General features: G+C 43.5%; 1 protein-coding gene across 1 annotated transcript; it reads right to left on the bottom strand.

The window, feature by feature from the left end:
* Positions 1 to 12397: 12397 nt before the first annotated feature.
* LOC130645994 (piggyBac transposable element-derived protein 1-like) lies at positions 12398 to 14764 on the bottom strand. Its single transcript, XM_057452126.1, has 3 exons — positions 14623 to 14764; positions 12639 to 14477; positions 12398 to 12435 (listed from the first exon to the last, which is right to left on the bottom strand). Exons 1-3 carry the CDS (start codon positions 14762 to 14764, stop codon positions 12398 to 12400), a joined length of 2019 nt encoding a protein of 672 aa, XP_057308109.1.
* Between the last annotated feature and the right edge of the window lie 336 nt (positions 14765 to 15100).

Raw genomic sequence — 15100 nt, 5'->3', positions numbered from 1 at the left:
AGGCCTTTATTAGACTGCAAAAGGCCATAATACAGCCTTTATAGGACTGTGCACGTAGTTAAGAGTGTTCTAAGGCAACGGCGCTAATAAAAACGACTTGGAACGTTGCAGCGCATTGAGACTGGAAGGACTAGGCCAATGGTAACCTGCGCAGACAGGTGAAACCACGTGATTTACGTGTGAGGCCTTTATTAGACTGCAAACACCATATTACAGACTTTATAGGACTGTGCAGGTAGTTAAGAGTGTTGTAAGGCAACGGCGATAATGAAAACGACTTGGGACGTTGTAGCGCATTGAGACTGGAAGGAATAGACCAATGGTAACCTGCACAGGCAAATGGAACCACGTGATTAACGTGTGAGGCCTTTATTAGACTGCAAACACCATATTACAGACTTTATAGGACTGTGCATGAAGTTAAGAGTGTTGTAAGGCAACGGCACTAATGAAAACGACTTGGGACGTTGTAGCGCATTGAGGCTGGAAGGACTAGGCCAATGGTAACCTGCGCAGACAGGTGAAACCACGTGATTTACGTGTGAGGCCTTTATTAGACTGCCAAAGGCTATAATACAGACTTTATAGGACTTTGCACGTACTTAAGAGTGTTCTAAGGCAACTTCGCCAATGAAAACGACTTGGGACGTTGCAGCGCATTGAGACTGGAAGGAATAGTCCAATGGTAACCTGCACAGGCAAATGGAACCACGTGATTTACGTGTGAGGTCTTTATTAGACTGCAAAAGGCCATATTACAGCCTTTATAGGACTGTGCACGTAGTTAAGAGTGTTCTAAGGCAACGGCGCTAACAAAAACGACTTGGGACGTTTTGGTGCAATGAGACTGGAAGGAATAGTTCAATGGTAACCTGCACAGGCGAATGGAACCGCGTGATTTACGTGTGAGGCCTTTATTAGACTGCAAAAGGCCATATTACAGCCTTTATAGGCATGTGCACGTAGTTAAGAGTGTTGTAAAGCAACAGCGCTAATGAAAACGACTTGGGACGTTGTAGCACATTGGGATTGGAACGATTAGTCCAAAGGTAACCTGCGCAGGCAGGTGAAACCACGTGATTTACGTGTGAAGCCTTTATTAGACTGCAAACACCATATTACAGACTTTATAGGACTGTGCAGGTAGTTAAGAGTGTTGTAAGGCAACGGTGATAATGAAAACGACTTGGGACGTTGTAGCGCATTGAGACTGGAAGGAATAGACCAATGGTAACCTGCACAGGCAAATAGAACCACGTGATTAACGTGTGAGGCCTTTATTAGACTGCAAAAGGCCATATTACAGCCTTTATAGGCCTGTGCACGTAGTTAAGAGTGTTGTAAAGCAACGGCGCTAATGAAAACGACTTGGGACGTTGTAGCGCATTGAGGCTGGAAGGACTAGGCCAATGGTAACCTGCGCAGACAGGTGAAACCACGTGATTTACGTGTGCGGCTTTTATTAGACTGCAAAAGGCCATATTACAACCTTTATAGGACTGTGGACGTAGTAAAGAATGTTCTAAGGCAACTTCGCTAATGAAAACGACTTGGGACGTTGTAGCACATTGGGATTTGAAGGACTAGGCCAATGGTAAACTGCGCAGACCGGTGAAGCCACGTGATTTACGTGTGAGGACTTTATTAGACTGCAAAAGGCCATATTACAGCCTTTATAGGACCGTGCAGGAGTTAAGAGTGTTGTAAAGCAGCGGCGCTAATGAAAACGACTTGGGACGTTGTAGCACATTGAGAGTGGAACAATTAGTCCAAAGGTAACCTGCGCAGGCATGTGAACCACGTGATTTACGTGTGAGGCCTTTACTAGACTGCAAAAAGCTATAATACAGACTTTATAGGACTTTGCACGTACTTAAGAGTGTTCTAAGGCAACTTCGCCAATGAAAACGACTTGGGACGTTGCAGCGCATTGAGACTGGAAGGAATAGTCCAATGGTAACCTGCAAAGGCAAATGGAACCACGTGATTTACGTGTGAGGTCTTTATTAGACTGCAAAAGGACATATTACAGCCTTTATAGGCCTGTGCACGTAGTTAAGAGTGTTGTAAAGCAACGGCGCTAATGAAAACGACTTGGGACGTTGTAGCACATTGGGATTGGAACTATTAGTCCAAAGGTAACCTGCGCAGGCAGGTGAAACCACGTGATTTACGTGTGACGCCTTTATTAGACTGCAAACACCATATTGCAGACTTTATAGGACTGTGCAGGTAGTTAAGAGTGTTGTAAGGCAACGGTGATAATGAAAACGACTTGGGACGTTGTAGCGCATTGAGACTGGAAGGAATAGACCAATGGTAACCTGCACAGGCAAATAGAACCACGTGATTAACGTGTGAGGCCTTTATTAGACTGCAAAAGGCCATAATACAGCCTTTATAGGACTGTGCACGTAGTTAAGAGTGTTGTAAGGCAACGGCGATAATGAAAACAACTTGGGACGTTGTAGCGCATTGAGACTGGAAGGAATACACCAATGGTAACCTGCACAGGCAAATGGAACCACGTGATTAACGTGTGAGGCCTTTATTAGACTGCAAAAGGCCATAATACAGCCTTTATAGGACTGTGCACGTAGTTAAGAGTGTTCTAAGGCAACGGCGCTAATGAAAACGACTTGGAACGTTGCAGCGCATTGAGACTGGAAGGACTAGGCCAATGGTAACCTGCGCAGACAGGTGAAACCACGTGATTTACGTGTGAGGCCTTTATTAGACTGCAAAAGGCCATATTACAGCCTTTATAGGCCTGTGCACGTAGTTAAGAGTGTTGTAAAGCAACGGCGCTAATGAAAACGACTTGGGACGTCGTAGCACATTGGGATTGGAACGATTAGTCCAAAGGTAACCTGCGCAGGCAGGTGAAACCACGTGATTTACGTGTGAAGCCTTTATTAGACTGCAAACACCATATTACAGACTTTATAGGACTGTGCAGGTAGTTAAGAGTGTTGTAAGGCAACAGCGATAATGAAAACGACTTGGGACGTTGTAGCGCATTGAGACTGGAAGGAATAGACCAATGGTAACCTGCACAGGTAAATGGAACCACGTGATTTACGTGTGAGGTCTTTATTAGACTTTAAAAGGCCATATTACAGCCTTTATAGGACTGTGCACGTAGTTAAGAGTGTTCTAAGGCAACGGCGCTAATGAAAACGACTTGGGACGTTGTGGCGCAATGAGACGGGAAGGAATAGTCCAATGGTAACCTGCACAGGCGAATGGAACCGCGTGATTTACGTGTGAGGCCTTTATTAGACTGCAAAAGGCCATATTACAGCCTTTATAGGCCTGTGCACGTAGTTCAGAGTGTTGTAAAGCAACGGCGCTAATGAAAACGACTTGGGACGTTGTAGCTCATTGGGATTGGAACTATTAGTCCAAAGGTAACCTGCGCAGGCAGGTGAAACCACGTGATTTACGTGTGAGGTCTTTATTAGACTGCAAAAGGCCATATTACAGCCTTTATAGGCCTGTGCACGTAGTTAAGAGTGTTGTAAAGCAACGGCGCTTATGAAAACGACTTGGGACGTTGTAGCACATTGGGATTGGTACTATTAGTCCAAAGGTAACCTGCGCAGGCAGTTGAAACCACGTGATTTACGTGTGACGCCTTTATTAGACTGCAAAAGGCCATAATACAGCCTTTATAGGACTGTGCACGTAGTTAAGAGTGTTGTAAGGCAACGGCGATAATGAAAACAACTTGGGACGTTGTAGCGCATTGAGACTGGAAGGAATACACCAATGGTAACCTGCACAGGCAAATGGAACCACGTGATTAACGTGTGAGGCCTTTATTAGACTGCAAAAGGCCATAATACAGCCTTTATAGGACTGTGCACGTAGTTAAGAGTGTTCTAAGGCAACGGCGCTAATGAAAACGACTTGGAACGTTGCAGCGCATTGAGACTGGAAGGACTAGGCCAATGGTAACCTGCGCAGACAGGTGAAACCACGTGATTTACGTGTGAGGCCTTTATTAGACTGCAAAAGGCCATATTACAGCCTTTATAGGCCTGTGCACGTAGTTAAGAGTGTTGTAAAGCAACGGCGCTAATGAAAACGACTTGGGACGTCGTAGCACATTGGGATTGGAACGATTAGTCCAAAGGTAACCTGTGCAGGCAGGTGAAACCACGTGATTTACGTGTGAAGCCTTTATTAGACTGCAAACACCATATTACAGACTTTATAGGACTGTGCAGGTAGTTAAGAGTGTTGTAAGGCAACGGTGATAATGAAAACGACTTGGGACGTTGTAGCGCATTGAGACTGGAAGGAATAGACCAATGGTAACCTGCACAGGCAAATAGAACCACGTGATTAACGTGTGAGGCCTTTATTAGACTGCAAAAAGCCATATTACAGCCTTTATAGGCCTGTGCACGTAGTTAAGAGTGTTGTAAAGCAACGGCGCTAATGAAAACGACTTGGGACGTTGTAGCGCATTGAGGCTGGAAGGACTAGGCCAATGGTAACCTGCGCAGACAGGTGAAACCACGTGATTTACGTGTGCGGCTTTTATTAGACTGCAAAAGGCCATATTACAACCTTTATAGGACTGTGGACGTAGTAAAGAATGTTCTAAGGCAACTTCGCTAATGAAAACGACTTGGGACGTTGTAGCACATTGGGATTTGAAGGACTAGGCCAATGGTAACCTGCGCAGACCGGTGAAGCCACGTGATTTACGTGTGAGGACTTTATTAGACTGCAAAAGGCCATATTACAGCCTTTATAGGACCGTGCAGGAGTTAAGAGTGTTGTAAAGCAGCGGCGCTAATGAAAACGACTTGGGACGTTGTAGCACATTGAGAGTGGAACAATTAGTCCAAAGGTAACCTGCGCAGGCATGTGAACCACGTGATTTACGTGTGAGGCCTTTACTAGACTGCAAAAGGCTATAATACAGACTTTATAGGACTTTGCACGTACTTAAGAGTGTTCTAAGGCAACTTCGCCAATGAAAACGACTTGGGACGTTGCAGCGCATTGAGACTGGAAGGAATAGTCCAATGGTAACCTGCAAAGGCAAATGGAACCACGTGATTTACGTGTGAGGTCTTTATTAGACTGCAAAAGGACATATTACAGCCTTTATAGGCCTGTGCACGTAGTTAAGAGTGTTGTAAAGCAACGGCGCTAATGAAAACGACTTGGGACGTTGTAGCACATTGGGATTGGAACTATTAGTCCAAAGGTAACCTGCGCAGGCAGGTGAAACCACGTGATTTACGTGTGACGCCTTTATTAGACTGCAAACACCATATTGCAGACTTTATAGGACTGTGCAGGTAGTTAAGAGTGTTGTAAGGCAACGGTGATAATGAAAACGACTTGGGACGTTGTAGCGCATTGAGACTGGAAGGAATAGACCAATGGTAACCTGCACAGGCAAATAGAACCACGTGATTAACGTGTGAGGCCTTTATTAGACTGCAAAAGGCCATAATACAGCCTTTATAGGACTGTGCACGTAGTTAAGAGTGTTGTAAGGCAACGGCGATAATGAAAACAACTTGGGACGTTGTAGCGCATTGAGACTGGAAGGAATACACCAATGGTAACCTGCACAGGCAAATGGAACCACGTGATTAACGTGTGAGGCCTTTATTAGACTGCAAAAGGCCATAATACAGCCTTTATAGGACTGTGCACGTAGTTAAGAGTGTTCTAAGGCAACGGCGCTAATGAAAACGACTTGGAACGTTGCAGCGCATTGAGACTGGAAGGACTAGGCCAATGGTAACCTGCGCAGACAGGTGAAACCACGTGATTTACGTGTGAGGCCTTTATTAGACTGCAAAAGGCCATATTACAGCCTTTATAGGCCTGTGCACGTAGTTAAGAGTGTTGTAAAGCAACGGCGCTAATGAAAACGACTTGGGACGTCGTAGCACATTGGGATTGGAACGATTAGTCCAAAGGTAACCTGCGCAGGCAGGTGAAACCACGTGATTTACGTGTGAAGCCTTTATTAGACTGCAAACACCATATTACAGACTTTATAGGACTGTGCAGGTAGTTAAGAGTGTTGTAAGGCAACAGCGATAATGAAAACGACTTGGGACGTTGTAGCGCATTGAGACTGGAAGGAATAGACCAATGGTAACCTGCACAGGTAAATGGAACCACGTGATTTACGTGTGAGGTCTTTATTAGACTTTAAAAGGCCATATTACAGCCTTTATAGGACTGTGCACGTAGTTAAGAGTGTTCTAAGGCAACGGCGCTAATGAAAACGACTTGGGACGTTGTGGCGCAATGAGACGGGAAGGAATAGTCCAATGGTAACCTGCACAGGCGAATGGAACCGCGTGATTTACGTGTGAGGCCTTTATTAGACTGCAAAAGGCCATATTACAGCCTTTATAGGCCTGTGCACGTAGTTCAGAGTGTTGTAAAGCAACGGCGCTAATGAAAACGACTTGGGACGTTGTAGCACATTGGGATTGGAACTATTAGTCCAAAGGTAACCTGCGCAGGCAGGTGAAACCACGTGATTTACGTGTGAGGTCTTTATTAGACTGCAAAAGGCCATATTACAGCCTTTATAGGCCTGTGCACGTAGTTAAGAGTGTTGTAAAGCAACGGCGCTTATGAAAACGACTTGGGACGTTGTAGCACATTGGGATTGGAACTATTAGTCCAAAGGTAACCTGCGCAGGCAGGTGAAACCACGTGATTTACGTGTGACGCCTTTATTAGACTGCAAAAGGCCATAATACAGCCTTTATAGGACTGTGCACGTAGTTAAGAGTGTTGTAAGGCAACGGCGATAATGAAAACAACTTGGGACGTTGTAGCGCATTGAGACTGGAAGGAATACACCAATGGTAACCTGCACAGGCAAATGGAACCACGTGATTAACGTGTGAGGCCTTTATTAGACTGCAAAAGGCCATAATACAGCCTTTATAGGACTGTGCACGTAGTTAAGAGTGTTCTAAGGCAACGGCGCTAATGAAAACGACTTGGAACGTTGCAGCGCATTGAGACTGGAAGGACTAGGCCAATGGTAACCTGCGCAGACAGGTGAAACCACGTGATTTACGTGTGAGGCCTTTATTAGACTGCAAAAGGCCATATTACAGCCTTTATAGGCCTGTGCACGTAGTTAAGAGTGTTGTAAAGCAACGGCGCTAATGAAAACGACTTGGGACGTCGTAGCACATTGGGATTGGAACGATTAGTCCAAAGGTAACCTGTGCAGGCAGGTGAAACCACGTGATTTACGTGTGAAGCCTTTATTAGACTGCAAACACCATATTACAGACTTTATAGGACTGTGCAGGTAGTTAAGAGTGTTGTAAGGCAACAGCGATAATGAAAACGACTTGGGACGTTGTAGCGCATTGAGACTGGAAGGAATAGACCAATGGTAACCTGCACAGGTAAATGGAACCACGTGATTTACGTGTGAGGTCTTTATTAGACTTTAAAAGGCCATATTACAGCCTTTATAGGACTGTGCACGTAGTTAAGAGTGTTCTAAGGCAACGGCGCTTATAAAAACGACTTGGGACGTTGTGGCGCAATGAGACGGGAAGGAATAGTCCAATGGTAACCTGCACAGGCGAATGGAACCGCGTGATTTACGTGTGAGGCCTTTATTAGACTGCAAAAGGCCATATTACAGCCTTTATAGGCCTGTGCACGTAGTTAAGAGTGTTGTAAAGCAACGGCGCTAATGAAAACGACTTGGGACGTTGTAGCACATTGGGATTGGAACTATTAGTCCAAAGGTAACCTGCGCAGGCAGGTGAAACCACGTGATTTACGTGTGACGCCTTTATTAGACTGCAAACACCATATTGCAGACTTTATAGGACTGTGCAGGTAGTTAAGAGTGTTGTAAGGCAACGGTGATAATGAAAACGACTTGGGACGTTGTAGCGCATTGAGACTGGAAGGAATAGACCAATGGTAACCTGCACAGGCAAATAGAACCACGTGATTAACGTGTGAGGCCTTTATTAGACTGCAAAAGGCCATAATACAGCCTTTATAGGACTGTGCACGTAGTTAAGAGTGTTGTAAGGCAACGGCGATAATGAAAACAACTTGGGACGTTGTAGCGCATTGAGACTGGAAGGAATACACCAATGGTAACCTGCACAGGCAAATGGAACCACGTGATTAACGTGTGAGGCCTTTATTAGACTGCAAAAGGCCATAATACAGCCTTTATAGGACTGTGCACGTAGTTAAGAGTGTTCTAAGGCAACGGCGCTAATGAAAACGACTTGGAACGTTGCAGCGCATTGAGACTGGAAGGACTAGGCCAATGGTAACCTGCGCAGACAGGTGAAACCACGTGATTTACGTGTGAGGCCTTTATTAGACTGCAAAAGGCCATATTACAGCCTTTATAGGCCTGTGCACGTAGTTAAGAGTGTTGTAAAGCAACGGCGCTAATGAAAACGACTTGGGACGTCGTAGCACATTGGGATTGGAACGATTAGTCCAAAGGTAACCTGCGCAGGCAGGTGAAACCACGTGATTTACGTGTGAAGCCTTTATTAGACTGCAAACACCATATTACAGACTTTATAGGACTGTGCAGGTAGTTAAGAGTGTTGTAAGGCAACAGCGATAATGAAAACGACTTGGGACGTTGTAGCGCATTGAGACTGGAAGGAATAGACCAATGGTAACCTGCACAGGTAAATGGAACCACGTGATTTACGTGTGAGGTCTTTATTAGACTTTAAAAGGCCATATTACAGCCTTTATAGGACTGTGCACGTAGTTAAGAGTGTTCTAAGGCAACGGCGCTAATGAAAACGACTTGGGACGTTGTGGCGCAATGAGACGGGAAGGAATAGTCCAATGGTAACCTGCACAGGCGAATGGAACCGCGTGATTTACGTGTGAGGCCTTTATTAGACTGCAAAAGGCCATATTACAGCCTTTATAGGCCTGTGCACGTAGTTAAGAGTGTTGTAAAGCAACGGCGCTAATGAAAACGACTTGGGACGTTGTAGCACATTGGGATTGGAACTATTAGTCCAAAGGTAACCTGCGCAGGCAGGTGAAACCACGTGATTTACGTGTGAAGCCTTTATTAGACTGCAAACACCATATTACAGACTTTATAGGGCTGTGCAGGTAGTTAAGAGTGTTGTAAGGCAACGGTGATAATGAAAACGACTTGGGACGTTGTAGCGCATTGAGACTGGAAGGAATAGACCAATGGTAACCTGCACAGGCAAATAGAACCACGTGATTAACGTGTGAGGCCTTTGTTAGACTGCAAAAGGCCATAATACAGCCTTTATAGGACTGTGCACGTAGTTAAGAGTGTTCTAAGGCAGCGGCGCTAGTGAAAACGACTTGGGACGTTGCAGCGCATTGAGACTGGAAGGACTAGACCAATGGTAACCTGCGCAGACAGGTGAAACCACGTGATTAACGTGTGAGGCCTTTATTAGACTGCAAACACCATATTGCAGACTTTATAGGACTGTGCAGGTAGTTAAGAGTGTTGTAAGGCAACGGTGATAATGAAAACGACTTGGGACGTTGTAGCGCATTGAGACTGGAAGGAATAGACCAATGGTAACCTGCACAGGCAAATAGAACCACGTGATTAACGTGTGAGGCCTTTATTAGACTGCAAAAGGCCATAATACAGCCTTTATAGGACTGTGCACGTAGTTAAGAGTGTTGTAAGGCAACGGCGATAATGAAAACAACTTGGGACGTTGTAGCGCATTGAGACTGGAAGGAATACACCAATGGTAACCTGCACAGGCAAATGGAACCACGTGATTAACGTGTGAGGCCTTTATTAGACTGCAAAAGGCCATAATACAGCCTTTATAGGACTGTGCACGTAGTTAAGAGTGTTCTAAGGCAACGGCGCTAATGAAAACGACTTGGAACGTTGCAGCGCATTGAGACTGGAAGGACTAGGCAAATGGTAACCTGCGCAGACAGGTGAAACCACGTGATTTACGTGTGAGGCCTTTATTAGACTGCAAAAGGCCATATTACAGCCTTTATAGGCCTGTGCACGTAGTTAAGAGTGTTGTAAAGCAACGGCGCTAATGAAAACGACTTGGGACGTCGTAGCACATTGGGATTGGAACGATTAGTCCAAAGGTAACCTGTGCAGCCAGGTGAAACCACGTGATTTACGTGTGAAGCCTTTATTAGACTGCAAACACCATATTACAGACTTTATAGGACTGTGCAGGTAGTTAAGAGTGTTGTAAGGCAACGGTGATAATGAAAACGACTTGGGACGTTGTAGCGCATTGAGACTGGAAGGAATAGACCAATGGTAACCTGCACAGGCAAATAGAACCACGTGATTTACGTGTGAGGCCTTTATTAGACTGCAAAAGGCCATATTACAGCCTTTATAGGCCTGTGCACGTAGTTAAGAGTGTTGTAAAGCAACGGCGCTAATGAAAACGACTTGGGACGTCGTAGCACATTGGGATTGGAACGATTAGTCCAAAGGTAACCTGTGCAGGCAGGTGAAACCACGTGATTTACGTGTGAAGCCTTTATTAGACTGCAAACACCATATTACAGACTTTATAGGACTGTGCAGGTAGTTAAGAGTGTTGTAAGGCAACAGCGATAATGAAAACGACTTGGGACGTTGTAGCGCATTGAGACTGGAAGGAATAGACCAATGGTAACCTGCACAGGTAAATGGAACCACGTGATTTACGTGTGAGGTCTTTATTAGACTTTAAAAGGCCATATTACAGCCTTTATAGGACTGTGCACGTAGTTAAGAGTGTTCTAAGGCAACGGCGCTAATGAAAACGACTTGGGACGTTGTGGCGCAATGAGACGGGAAGGAATAGTCCAATGGTAACCTGCACAGGCGAATGGAACCGCGTGATTTACGTGTGAGGCCTTTATTAGACTGCAAAAGGCCATATTACAGCCTTTATAGGCCTGTGCACGTAGTTAAGAGTGTTGTAAAGCAACGGCGCTAATGAAAACGACTTGGGACGTTGTAGCACATTGGGATTGGAACTATTAGTCCAAAGGTAACCTGCGCAGGCAGGTGAAACCACGTGATTTACGTGTGAAGCCTTTATTAGACTGCAAACACCATATTACAGACTTTATAGGACTGTGCAGGTAGTTAAGAGTGTTGTAAGGCAACGGTGATAATGAAAACGACTTGGGACGTTGTAGCGCATTGAGACTGGATGGAATAGACCAATGGTAACCTGCACAGGCAAATAGAACCACGTGATTAACGTGTGAGGCCTTTGTTAGACTGCAAAAGGCCATAATACAGCCTTTATAGGACTGTGCACGTAGTTAAGAGTGTTCTAAGTCAGCGGCGCTAGTGAAAACGACTTGGGACGTTGCAGCGCATTGAGACTGGAAGGACTAGGCCAATGGTAACCTGCGCAGACAGGTGAAACCACGTGATTAACGTGTGAGGCCTTTATTAGACTGCAAAAGGCCATATTACAGCCTTATAGGCCTGTGCACGTAGTTAAGAGTGTTATAAAGCAACGGCGCTAATGAAAACCACTTGGGACGTTGTAGCGCATTGAGGCTGGAAGGACTAGGCCAATGGTAACCTGCGCAGACAGGTGAAACCACGTGATTTACGTGTGAAGCCTTTATTAGACTGCAAACACCATATTACAGACTTTATAGGCCTGTGCACGTAGTTAAGAGTGTTGTAAAGCAACGGCGCTAATGAAAACGACTTAGGACGTTGTAGCACATTGGGATTGGAACGATTAGTCCAAAGGTAACCTGCACAGGCGAATGGAACCGCGTGATTTACGTGTGAGGCCTTTATTAGACTGCAAAAGGCCATATTACAGACTTTATAGGACTGTGCAGATAGTTAAGAGTGTTGTAAGGCAACGGCGATAATGAAAACGACTTGGGACGTTGTAGCGCATTGAGATTGGAAGGAATAGACCAATGGTAACCTGCACAGGCAAATGGAACCACGTGATTAACGTGTGAGGCCTTTATTAGACTGCAAACACCATATTACAGACTTTATAGCACTGTGCACGAAGTTAAGAGTGTTGTAAGGCAACGGCACTAATGAAAACGACTTGGGACGTTGTAGCGCATTGAGGCTGGAAGGACTAGGCCAATGGTAACCTGCGCAGACAGGTGAAACCACGTGATTTACGTGTGAGGCCTTTATTAGACTGCAAAAGGCTATAATACAGACTTTATAGTACTTTGCACGTACTTAACCCTATTCGTACCGGGGCTTTTTTGACGTTCAAATCCCAGGGGCGCGCTGATTGAGCGCACCCCCAAGAAAATCTTTCGCATAAAAGCGGTGAACCTGATTTTTTTACAGTAACATTATGTATCTATATTGTACCAAAAAACACCTACTTTGGATGTTTTCAAGCTAAATTACATTCTCACTGCCCCAATCAACATGAGCGGCTGAAAAAAAAGGGCGAAAAATAAGGATTTTTCAAAAAAATGTCCCTAAAGAAGGTTTTTTGACATGAATTAGTTTTTTTACACCAAAACCCTGCTATTAGTATAAAACATGACAAAAATAAACAAAAAGAAGTAAAATAATGTCAGTAAGGTTCATATCATCAGCTGAAACCAGAACGTTCATTTCTTTGAACACGACATACATTTTTGTATCATATGGGCCTGACACGTTGTATTGCCACATGATTGACAAAGTGATTTGACACACGGAATAGATTTTTTCTTTTGGGAATAATTTTCTCCTGCATTCTCAGCCTGACAAACAGTACACCGTTTCCTTGTTTCTGCAAATGCAGGACCAATAGCTGCACGCGGTTCCGGATTACATTGCGCATTACCCAAGACAAGATTTATTTTTTGTTTTGTGATGGACAACATACCATTTTGACTTCTTTTTTGTATGGTTGGTTTCACCAATTCCATGACTAATTGAAAGGCGTATTCAAAAGACTTTTGTTGTAGCGGATCAATACCTTTATTCAGTGAATATATCGTCGAAGAATTTACTCGAGCGGTATCCAACATGTAAGAAAACATAACAAACGTCCACTTTCTTGACTTTGTCTTCGTCGTGTGAAACCCCATCCTCTGATCCACAATATCAGTACCCCCCTTTGTAAAGTCATATAGTTTATATAACCCCAATTTGTGGCAATTATCATCCTTGGTTGTACCTAGGATTGGTTCTAGTGTTGACAACATGAGTACATTTTTCTTTCCGTTTGAAGTTTTCACTACATATGAAGATAAGGACAGCGGCCCATCTTTTTGCCAATACACTTCACTGGACAGTGGCTCTCTTTGTTTGAAATCTTTCATTTCAATTGGAATTCCTTTCCTGTTGATCTGCATTGTACCAACACAAGTGATATCCCTTTCATACAACCAAAGCGCAAGCGGGATTGATGTATATAATCTGTCGAAAGATATATTACGTCCGGCCAGCGAGACAACATTTGATAGTTGTTTTATCATGTATTTTACTATTTCCTCAGTGCCTGGTACATAATAAATTCCTGGATCTCCCTGTGGTTTGCCGCTATATGGAGCTGCAAGGAATGTATACGGATATCGTGCTGCATTTATGGCTTTCAGTAATAAACCGTATTTGGCGGGTTTGTTGGGATTGTACTGTTTGAAACTTATCTGTGTCCTCATTGGATACAGGGTTTCATCAAGTGATAGATAGTCGCCCGGTACAAGGCATGACATGCATTCATAATTGAAAGATTCAAAAACTTCACGCATTGCCGCAAAACGGTCATGTTTCCATCTTTCATCTCTTGTTGTCTCGTCGTCAAAACAAAGGTTTGTACGTATAAAAAAAAACCTATTTCTCGACATAGTGGCGCTGAATATTGGCGGACCATATTGGTTTGAGAATAATCTATGAGCAGATATACAGTTTAGTTTGTATAGTCCTCGATATAGGTACAATCCAATAAATGCATAAATTTCTTCAACAGAGGTTTCTTTCATGTACGAATACCTACTATTTTGCGTCAAGAAATTATCGGGTAGTTTGGACAGAGTGCGTCTAATCTTTCTGTTGGTGCACAACAAAATGTTATTCACAATTTCAGGAGTGAAGTAGAGCTCAAAAGCAGAACGGGGTGATGCAGTTTCACAAGCTTTTGGTTGTGGGCCTTGTCGTCCAGTAATAACATTTGCACGATTATTTCGACCAACATTTCCAGCTTGTGGCTGATTCTGGAAAGTACGAATTATGTCATTTTTCTTCTTATTATCTATTTTGAAAATGCTTTGGATAGACTTTGATTCTGGTGGTATTGGAAAAACGTTATAATTTTCTAAATTTGTAGCGGCAGCAATACTGTTTACTAAGCGATATTTCGTAAGTCGACGTCTCCTCAAATGGTTTGCTCCGGCTTCCTCTTCACTTTCGGACGCATCATTGTCAGCATCACCTACACGGTCATCGTTATCATGTTGATGATCCTCTTCTTCAACTATTTCTTTATCTATGAGACAAACAAAAATACTAAAAATAAATTATCACACATTTTGAAACATATTTTGCTTCTCGCAACCAATGCGCCATATATATACGCGAAGTTAGACAGAGAGATTATATATATGTATATATAATATAGCTATATATATTACCAATTTCACCGCACAATTCTTCCAAATCATCTTCATCATCAAGTTCTTCATCCATAGCTTCGTCTACGTTATCTTCTTCAATAAATCTCAATATATTTTGAATGGCTTCCTCAGATGAAATTCTAGCCTTTTTCGGTCCCATTTTGTAATTTTTTTATTAGACTAATAATATATAAAGGGGTAATTTATGTCACAAACGCAATAATTATATTTTTTATTATATATAAGCCCTCTTTGCTATACCATCTATCCTATTTATCTAATTAACATCAATAAGACTGAAAATATAACACAATTCGAAATATTTCATTTTTCGCTTTTGCGCCTTTTTTGACATTGGCCCCATAATGGCCGCAAAACATAAATTTTTCAGAAAAAAAATTTGCCGGTCTTAACCGCCCTAAAAAAATATTAAAAGTCTGCGAAGCTCATGCGGGTCGCTTAATTTTTCATGAAAAGCCGCATAAAAATGTGAAAG

The sequence above is a fragment of the Hydractinia symbiolongicarpus genome, chromosome 5, assembly GCF_029227915.1.
Source record: "Hydractinia symbiolongicarpus strain clone_291-10 chromosome 5, HSymV2.1, whole genome shotgun sequence".
Taxonomy (NCBI): domain Eukaryota; kingdom Metazoa; phylum Cnidaria; class Hydrozoa; order Anthoathecata; family Hydractiniidae; genus Hydractinia; species Hydractinia symbiolongicarpus.
The sequence above is the reverse complement of the archived record's forward strand: the minus strand, read 5'-3'. Positions and strand labels throughout refer to the sequence as shown.

Bases quoted from the DNA above. Each gene is read 5' to 3' on its own strand.
- LOC130645994 (XM_057452126.1), bottom strand. From the start codon at position 14,764: ATGGGACCGAAAAAGGCTAGAATTTCATCTGAGGAAGCCATTCAAAAT. The intron at 14,478-14,622 runs GTAATATATATA...TTTGTCTCATAG, and splicing joins AGAATTGTGCGGTGAAATTG to ATAAAGAAATAGTTGAAGAA. The intron at 12,436-12,638 runs GTATGTCGTGTT...CTTTTTTTTCAG, and splicing joins GGCCCATATGATACAAAAAT to CCGCTCATGTTGATTGGGGC.